This window comes from Monopterus albus, unplaced genomic scaffold (assembly GCF_001952655.1).
Source record: "Monopterus albus unplaced genomic scaffold, M_albus_1.0 scaffold224.1, whole genome shotgun sequence".
In the NCBI taxonomy this organism is placed as follows: Eukaryota; Metazoa; Chordata; class Actinopteri; order Synbranchiformes; family Synbranchidae; genus Monopterus; species Monopterus albus.
In genome coordinates, this window is record NW_018128104.1 from 662,569 (window position 1) to 671,918 (window position 9,350).

The 9,350-nt window shown below is 40.3% G+C and overlaps 2 protein-coding genes, 1 long non-coding RNA gene and 1 other non-coding gene across 11 annotated transcripts in view; 2 read left to right on the top strand and 2 right to left on the bottom strand.

Annotated features, from left to right (window-relative positions):
- Positions 1 to 626, bottom strand: part of LOC109971410 (FERM, RhoGEF and pleckstrin domain-containing protein 1-like) — a 57,353-nt gene extending 56,727 nt beyond the window's left edge. For 4 of the 8 annotated variants that reach the window (XM_020619646.1, XM_020619648.1, XM_020619647.1 and 1 more), the window contains exon 1: positions 362 to 626. The gene's annotated coding sequence lies outside the window, so the exon portion shown is untranslated. The other 4 variants (XM_020619642.1, XM_020619644.1, XM_020619643.1 and 1 more) reach the window with 2 other exon arrangements.
- LOC109971412 (uncharacterized) overlaps positions 1 to 2,302 on the top strand; it is a 2,798-nt gene extending 496 nt beyond the window's left edge. Inside the window, exon 2 of the long non-coding RNA XR_002276552.1 lies at positions 1,498 to 2,302. This is a non-coding gene — a long non-coding RNA (uncharacterized LOC109971412). The remainder of the gene's footprint in view (positions 1 to 1,497) is intronic.
- Positions 2,303 to 2,749: 447 nt separating this feature from the next.
- trnai-aau (transfer RNA isoleucine (anticodon AAU)) lies at positions 2,750 to 2,823 on the bottom strand. The gene has a single exon. It is a non-coding gene; the product is annotated as a tRNA-Ile (tRNA).
- Positions 2,824 to 3,112: 289 nt separating this feature from the next.
- The window catches only part of LOC109971411 (N-chimaerin), an 18,856-nt gene continuing 12,618 nt past the window's right edge, over positions 3,113 to 9,350 (top strand). Inside the window, exons 1-4 of the mRNA XM_020619649.1 lie at positions 3,113 to 3,216; positions 3,555 to 3,647; positions 7,491 to 7,529; positions 7,764 to 7,819. Of these exons, the coding sequence (XP_020475305.1) occupies positions 3,617 to 3,647; positions 7,491 to 7,529; positions 7,764 to 7,819 (126 nt within the window). The 5' untranslated portion in view covers positions 3,113 to 3,216; positions 3,555 to 3,616. The remainder of the gene's footprint in view (positions 3,217 to 3,554; positions 3,648 to 7,490; positions 7,530 to 7,763; positions 7,820 to 9,350) is intronic.

A 9,350-nucleotide genomic window follows, 5' to 3' on the forward strand; every position in this document is an offset into this window, starting at 1 on the left:
CACAATGTCTTTGTCTGCTATAAATGAATATCTGCAAAACTCCAGCTTTTGGTCAAATGTTACAATCCATGGAAATGTTTGGACCACTTACCAGATATCCTTGTCTATAATTAAGCTTAAAGTAAGAGAAGCTCTGCTGACCTCCTGAAGCTGAGCCGATTAGGAAAAGAAACAGGCTGGTTGCAGTCAAACAGAAAGCAGGCTCACCAGATATTACACTGCTGCCTGAAGGCGTTCAACATTTCAACTGGAAGCGTATAGTGCAAACAATCTGGCTATACGGGTACACTTTAGAAGTAGCTACCCGCAGAAAGGCTACGTGTGTCCTCGCGTTAGAAACCGGAGAGCGTGATTTCGTTACCTCTCTTTCTTCTGGATCCACAGCGCAGACGCTATATCCCACACTGTGCTGTGCTGGGGCTAACTTTTGGTTTGCTCGTCCTCTCTTCGCACATAAACCGCTCCCTCTCAGGTGGGACGTGGTCTCCGCCTGGGAGCCATTAAGACAAATGTGGAAAAACGAGCCCGGAGCTTTCAGCTGGAACAATGAAGAGCCACACTCGGCCAACAGTATCTGGCTGAGAAACCGCCAGTAGGTCAGTCCGACAGCGCCACCACAAGGAGGTTTGGAGAATCAAAGGGAGTCGGAATACAACTCAGTAGCTTTCCATAAATACTGTAGTATTTCCATTTTGTGCTACTTAGTCCTTGGTACATTTCCTCAAATGTTGTAGTATTTCCATTTTGTAATAGATTGTGGTTAAAATCTTGATAGCTTGTGACCCTTTACAATAAAACTTCTCAAGCCAACGAGGTTGGGAGTCACTTGTTTGATCTTTTAAACTGACATCAGAAATCAAGTAGCCTAAATGGGAAACACTTCATTAGCTGCATTCCACCAAGCAGGGGTGGAATTAAGGATTATTTCATCATCAATTACTCGTATTTTCATGGCTGATTACACTGGTCAACAAAAAACAACAAAACATTTCTGGCATGGAAAATTCTAGATGTTCTAGACTAATTTTGGGGTGCTGAATGCAAATCAGATATGCTTTATCACATCACATTTTTGCACAATCAGTATAGCCCATTTTCATGTAATTTACCAGTAATATTAACTTTTCACTATTCATCATTGCAGGTTGTTATTAATTATGCTAAATTGATATGACTTTTTAATTACTGTTTATTCTCAGGGATATGCAGAGATATTTTCTGATGACATCTGCCATCTCCGTTTTTCCTTTACATCAGACAAAGAAAATATCAGACAGTTTAAGACTGGCATACACTGGGGGAGCTTAGTGTTGCTGAATGTTGTTTGGCAGTGATGCTTTTGCGCATAGAGGTTTTTAGCCAGACATCTTCTCTTTGTTGGTTTTCAAATCGTTGTCATTTGTTCTTTTTGAGAGTAATTGAGTGACTGGAGAATACATATTAACTTGTCCATTATAGTCAATGATTGCAATTGTTTTCCTTTCTTTCATTTTGTAGATCACGAATAACAAACAGTTTAGAGTGAAGGCAGCTATGGCTACAACATCCCAAAGAAGAAAATGTTGTAATGACCCAGATATATTTTGCTATATCTGTGGGAACTTCACTTTGAAGGACCAAAGGCGCCACATAAATACCTTTGTCAAGAAGGCGTACCTGGAGACCAGGACAAAATATGACAAAACATCATTAATGATCCTCTTGTTCAGAGAAAAAAGATTGTCCTACCTCCACTGCACATAAAACCTGGTTTGATGAAACAATTTGTTAAAGCCCTGCATCACAATGGAGACTGCTTCCGCCACATATGTTCAACCTTTCCAAGTCTGAGTGACGAGAAGAAAAAGGCAGGAATATTTGATGGACCTCAGATAAGAACACTCCTCAGAGATGCCCACTCTGTGACAACAATGAACACGAAAGCTTGGAATGCTTTCTCTGATGTGTTAAAGAATTTCCTTGGGAACAGGAAAGCTGACAACTACCAAGAGATTGTGGAGGAACTGCTCTTGAGTTTTCAATCACTTGGATGTAAAATGAGTATCCCGTTGCACTACTTAGATTGTCACTTGAGTGAGTTTCCAGAGAACCTGGGTGATGTTAGTGAATAACAAGGTGAATGCTTTCATCAAGACATTAAAGTAATGGAAGAACATTACCAAGGCAGATGGGACTCCAATATGATGGCTGATTACTGTTGGAGCTTGAGGGATGTGCCAAACACTGAGGATCATAGAATGTCAAAGAAGAGGAAGTTAATGCAGCTGTAGCTCGATCTAAACTAATAAACTTATTGTATCTTTCTATGTCTATTTCTTTCACTATGAGCATGAAATTACCATTTTTCGCAAATACAGAATATCTTATATCTTGGAAACCTGATGTGTTGGACAAAAGCTGGTGGCATGTTTGGATTCAGCACCACAGAATTAACTAAAATTCATTTGAAAACCTTGTCCAAGAAAAATTGTTTACCAGTGTTATTGGCTTTGTCTATAAACTGTCAGAAAATAGTGAAGCTGCCTGCTAGGATTTCCCAAAGCCTTGACCAACAGCCCAAAGTCCCAAAATATTTACCTTACAATCAAATATGACAAAAATAAGCATGGAATTGTTACATTTCAGAAGCTTTAAGTATCAAACTTTTAGATTTTTTTCTTAACTGATGATCAAAGCAATTAATCTGTTTTTGCAATTAAAAAATTGTTGCCAACTAATCGTTGGGGCATTCCTACTAAAAGAGAAGCAATGGCCCGTACGGGGATCGAACCCGCGACCTTGGCGTTATTAGCACCACGCTCTAACCAACTGAGCTAACCGGCCATGTGGCTTAGTTTGACAGATTTGATAAAAAAGTAAGGTGATTGCTAATGTTCAATAGTGTTGTTTGGTGGTTCAAGTGAACGTGTTCAGCTAACGTTATCTAGCAAACTAAGTAACTGACCCGGAGCTTCCCCTAAAAGTTACCTACGGTCCTAATTTAAGTTGATGATATTATACCAAAAAACAAACAAACAAATCCATTTTGTTATTATAATAGCTATACAACCCAAGATAATTATATTATACCCTATAACAAACTTCACAAGTCTTTACGTCTTTTCTCGCCATGTAGTTAGTCAGCAAGGTGCGTTGCCATAGTTACCCATGAGAGAGGGCGAGCTTTACTCACGTGATCCAGCAAGATGGCGACCACAATGTAGAATGGATGTGAATGTGAGTAGTACATATTATTAGCTAACCGTAAATTAATGAACCACTGAATTATTTCATATTGTTGTGAGGTGTTGTCGGAACACTTTTATTGTATTGAAAAGCAAATGCTTTCTTTCCAGTGTAATGTAAAAAAGCACATCAGACAGTTCCGTCTGATCCAGTCTGCCAACTCTAGTAATGCTGACCGAATACGCTAACGTTAACCTAGCTTTCTTATAATCTGAGCTGGATCATTTATTGTTTATCGTTACTCAGCTGTTTCCTCTTCAAACACGTTAACTTCCACAGTCTGTGGTTGGTTGCTTTCACCTTATTCTTCTTTGCCTGTTTTCTTTCAGGATTTCAACTAAGTGGATCCGTTTTGCGGGAAATTTGGATCTGCTGGTTAATCAGTCATCATATGAGAACCAAGATGGCTCTAAATGTCTTTGGTAAGCAGCGTCACACCTCAGACGATGGCCATTGTGCTCATAGCTGTAATTAATGGTGTGTGTGTGTGTGTGTGTGCATTTTGTTTGTAGCTGGTTCACTGTCTAGTCTGTTTACTAATGCTGTTGGAGGCAACCATCACTTATTATGATCGTGTCTCTTACTGTATTAAATAAGAATTGATAGAGAATAGTAGAAATCTCGTAAAGCCTGTAGCCGTTTCTGTTTATTCAAGTACTGAACTTAGCCACAATTTTGAATTTATATGCTTGCTACATGTATTTTAATGTGAAATCTTAACTTTAAAATAATGTAACTAAATATAGTTGTCTCATTTGGTACTAAGTCTGGCATCAGTTTTCCTTTCCTATTGAGCAGTTCTAAGCAATTCAGCTGCATCTTTTTTTTGTACAATTTGCAATGTAGTAAAAGTCACATACACACAAAATTGAATACTTAAGTACAATACCAGCATAATACATATGTGCACACAGTACTGGAGTGACAGTGCTAGATTGTATTTCTTGCCACCTCTGTTGCAGATACTGTGACTGTCAATGGTTGACATGTCTGCTTTTGTTTAAGTGTGTCTATCTGTGAGGGTATTTTGCCTTGAGAGAGAGGGTGAGACACTTACCCAGGGAGGATTTGGAGTTATTTTGAAGACAGGATACTGGGACTGCAAGTGTTGAATAGATAAGAATAGCAAAGTGAACACAGAGTTCACCAAGACAGGAAACAGGCTGTTCATTTAACCCATGCAGAGAAGTTGAAAGACTTGAAAGACAGCATAGTCCTGAATGTACAAAGCCAAAGGATAGTCTTAAAATGTATTACAATCTTCATCACATGTGTATTAACCAATCCGGCTTTTGTCACTTGTATACAACAGGACTTGTAATTTGTCATCATATCAGTGTTAAATTTGATGCTTTTAAAATAAATATTGCACTGCAGCAGTGCTTTGAATTATTTTCATCACACTAGTGAGCCACTATGAATGACTTAATAAATGTATTTAGCACTGAATATAAAGGGTTTCAGAGTAAACACAGTGTGGGTTTTGAATGGAAAAGTTCAGTAGCTCCTGCAGGGTTCAGCCACACTCCAACTGAGTGCTTGGGGGTAACATTGTTTTGGTTTGAGTCCCAGTATTAATGTGAGTGTTGTTTATTGTCTGCTATGGCTGGAAATACTGCTATAACAGTGATATTCATCTACAATTAATTTAAAACAGATAGGCCCAAGGGGTGACAGCAAAAGAGAAACATTGCACAGAGAGCTCATTTACAAGCCATTCTTTCTGCAAAGGAATAAAAATGAATCTGTCACAGCTTTTGGTGCTGCACAGAGTACATTTATTTATAAAGTCACTTAGTCACCATTTATGCTCCATGCAGTTTTTGTTGTAGGAAAAACTTCATCTATCAGTCCAATATCCCAATATAACTGCACTCAAACTTCTTCTTCTTCTTCTTTCAGCTGTTCCCGTTAGGGGTCGCCACAGCGAATCATCTGTTTCCACCTAACTATCCTTGGCATCCTCTACTCTCGCCCAAATTAACTTCATGTCCTCTTTTAGCACATCCATATATCTCCTCTTTGGCCTTCCTCTTGACCTCTTGCCTGGCAGCTCCATCTCCAACATCCTTCTACCAATATAACCACTGTCCCTCCTTTGCACATCTCTGACCTTGTCCCTAAAACAGCCGACCTGAGCTGTCCCTCTGATGTGCTCATTCCCAATCCTGTCTATCCTGGTCCCTCCTAAAGAGAACCTCAACATCCTCATTTCTGCTACCTCCATCTCTGCCTCTTGTCTTTTCCTCACTGCTACAGTCTCTAACCCATACAGCATAGCTGGTCTCACTACTGTCTTGTACACCTTTCCTTTGATTCTTGCTGACACTCTTCTGTCACACAACACTCCTGACACCTTTCTCCACCCACTCCAACCTGCCTGCACTTGCCTCTTCACCTCTTTCCCACACTCCCTGTCGCACTGGACTGTTGACCCCAAATACTTAAACTCCTGCATCTTCTTGACCTCAGCCCCCTGTAACCTCACTGTTCCACTTCCGACCCTCTTGTTCATACAACTTGTATTCTGTTTTACCACGACTGACTTTTTACTCTGACTTAGTATTAATTTTAGAGGAGACTGCCTTTGGTCTTGTGTATGATAAACATAAAAACATTAAGTACAGGTTACATACACATCGAGCGGTGAGGGGCATTCCATCCTTGTCTTTCTCATCAGGGTCCAGCATGCCCAGCTGGACAGCCAGCTCTCTCTTATCATCAGCGATTATGGGAAAGGGCAAAGTGTGGCCAGCCTCATTGTTTACTGCCATCACGTCCTACACAGAGGGAAAGGACAAGAGTTCAGCCTCTACACATGTATGACACTACTCTTAAGTTAATAAGTCTCACCATCCCTGCAGCACATATATGATGGTGGCCAGATAACCCCAGCCCCCAATCTTTAAATCTTGCATGAGCCATAAAATAGTTATGAGCACTGGTCCATGCACTGTGACTGTAGTGCCAACTCTGCTGCCTCACAGATAAAAAGAGAAAGAAAAAAAAAAAAATTCTGGAAGGCAGAGAGAGAACATTTGGCTCAAAGAGCATGTAATGTTCTACTTTCTTGGCAGGGAGGCAGGCGGTGTTACTGCAACAACAAATCCACCTGAGGGATACCGGTCCAATCAACTTAACTCTGTTCCCTCTAGGACCAATCACTGGCCTCCGTGAGGAGGCGTTGTTGTAATGTGACAACCCGGTTAAAAATCTGTCTGGCGCAACTCAACTCAACTCCTCATCACCTTTGTTCCCCTCACCAACATGCCCGTTGAAGTCTGCACCAATCACCACTCTCTCCCCTCTAGGAATACTCTCCATCACCTCCACTCCGGAATCTCTCCATCTCTTCTAACTCACACCCTACTTGTGGAGCATAACCACTGACTACATTCAACATTACCCCTTCAATTTCCAACGTCAAACTGATCACCCTGTCTGACACTCTTTTCACCTCTAAAACATTCCTCACCAGCTCCTCCTTCAGGATCACTCCTACCCCATTTCTCTTCCTGTCCACACCATAATAAAACAGTTTGTATCCCCCTCCAATGCTACGCGCTTTGCTACCATTCCACCTGGTCTCCTGCACACACAGTATATCTATCTTCCTTCTCTCCATCATGTCCGCCAGCTCTCTACCTTTCCCTGTCATTGTGCCAACGTTGAGAGTCCCTATTTTCAGACCTATACTCCTGCCTTTCCTCTTCTCTCTCGGTCTACGAATCCTTCTACCTCCTCTCCTCATAACTGCACTCAAATTAAAGATAATAAATTAGTTTAAAGCCTTGACTTCATACCTCTTGTTGTCAGTGGCATAACCTACTTTGTAGATACTGAGCTGTTTATTTAGCTTTTTTTATTTGGCAGTAACTTCAAATTTGCCTGTAGCGGTTTCAGTGTTGAGTCATTCCTCTTGGAAACTCTGAATCTGCATTGCTGAGCAATCGTGATTGCTCCAAATTCCTAGTTTTCTTATAAAGTCACAAGCATTAAACCAGCAAAATAATTCTGTTTGTGCAATAAGCTCCCCTGACTTGTCAAATAAAACCTTTCGATTATTAAATGAATTTAAAATAAGAAAGAAGGTGAATTGGGACGATCCTGATTTAATCTGCTTGATGGATTCTACCAAATTTGTGACAGAGCATGCAGATAAAATCATGAATATCATGTTTTCTCCACTTGAGGTCACTGTGGCAAAGAGAATTAACTTGCAGAAGCAGACATTTCATCAGTTGTTGTACTTTTTCTGTCCTCAGATCATGATGAATACAGGCCACCGGTGTGGAAGTCCTACTGTAAGTGTCAATAGTACATTATCCCCTCAGGTTTTCTGGGGGCATTATTACTTTGATGCTTTTCCGTTGGTGTGACTGTTTAGATTGTCCTGATCATACCCATTTGAAATGTATTTTACTGTGGCTTTCCTTAAAATATTTTCTGATGAGAGGTGTTCCGCTCTACTTTGTCTTGACTGTTCCTTCGAGCGACATGCTTTTTGCATCTGATGGTCTTCATGTTTTCTGCCACAGTGTACCAGCTCCAGCAGGAGGCACCCCACCCACGCAGAGTCACCTGCACCCGTGAGGTAACACAATGCCTAATTGTCAGCCAGCCAGTGTTTCATCAGTCTATGAAGCCTTGTGTTGTTCCTGAAAGTTTGGATCTCTTTGATATTGCTGTGGAGTAGCATATCCATTTTAATAGATAATTAGTGGTAAATCTTAATGGTACAGCTCCTCAAAAATGTCATTCCTCTTGGAAACTCTGAATTGGCAGGATAGAGGTTTTATAAGTTTAAGGAGGTGCCTCAGATTACCTTTATGTCACTCTTGTGGGTTACATTTTAAAGATTATAAGCCACCCACTCTGCTCTACCAGTTAAAATATTTCCAAGGATCCACTACAGTCAGTACCATGCAGTATTCTTTTTGCCAAAAATGTGATTACAGCTAATATCATGATACTGAATGGGATGTTTTGCCTCAAAATACCATTATTTCACTTTTCTGGGTTATATTGGAAATATTATAAATCATCCAGTACCTTTGTACCAGTTTGAATACCTCTAAACTGCTAGAATAACCAGTAAATTGCCATTTTCTTCTTGCTGAAACATGATTACAGCTGATACATTATTACTGAAAGGGTCTCCTGCCTCAGATTACCTTTATTTTCCCTTTGTGGGTTATATTTTTAAGATTACTAGCATTGTACAAGTACCATACTTTAACAAGTATAAATGCTCTGCATGGGTAAAAAAAACCTTTAAAATATAACCCATAAAAATGAAATGGAGGTATTTTAGCTACAGTTCCATAATGCATAAAAATATATGTAGGATGTAATAGAAACAGATAATTGAACACAGATGCAGCCTGTCAGAGTTTTTATACATTTTTAAATGATCATGGTATGGGTAAAGCATCAAACAAGCTGAAAATGTCATAGTGTTTGTGTGTTAATGTGTGTCTGCCTCCTTGGAGCTTGCATTCGATGACTCAGCTTTGTGCAAGGCTGGTTGTCTTGTGCTGTAGTTCAGTCCATTGTCTTCAGGGAAGGGTTCTGATAAGATATCTACCATCGTGATCTGTTGTTGATGTCCACTAAATGCCGTGTACCAGCATGGCTGCCCATAGGAGAGGCCACCGTCAGATGTGTGTGGCTGGAATGTTTAGGGGAATCCATGAGGGATTAAAAATGCAGGGCAGTACTGTGACAGGGCATTTGTGTGTGTCTTCATCTGTAACTAGAGAAATGCATTTCCTGTCAAAAATGCATGTGGATGCTGATATGCTGAAGGATCACCCTTAAAAAGCCTGAAATCAATTGCTGAAACAGCTGAAGGATGAGAAGAAATGGCTGAAGTTCTTTGTTGAAATAGCTGAAGGATGAGATGCAATGCTGAACAATTGTGAAAGTTGAAAGAAAGAGGAAAAGAAAAAGTTCAATAATTACTTTATGTAAGATGAAATCAAAAGCTGAAGTTGAGTGTCAGCTGGCCTCACAAAGTAGGGAAAACAAACACACACGTGTGTGTGTGTGTGTGTGTGTGTGTGTGTGTGTGTGCGCAGTCCCCATGCAGTAACAAAAACAAGTAGGGGTGTGTGTGTCTGTTG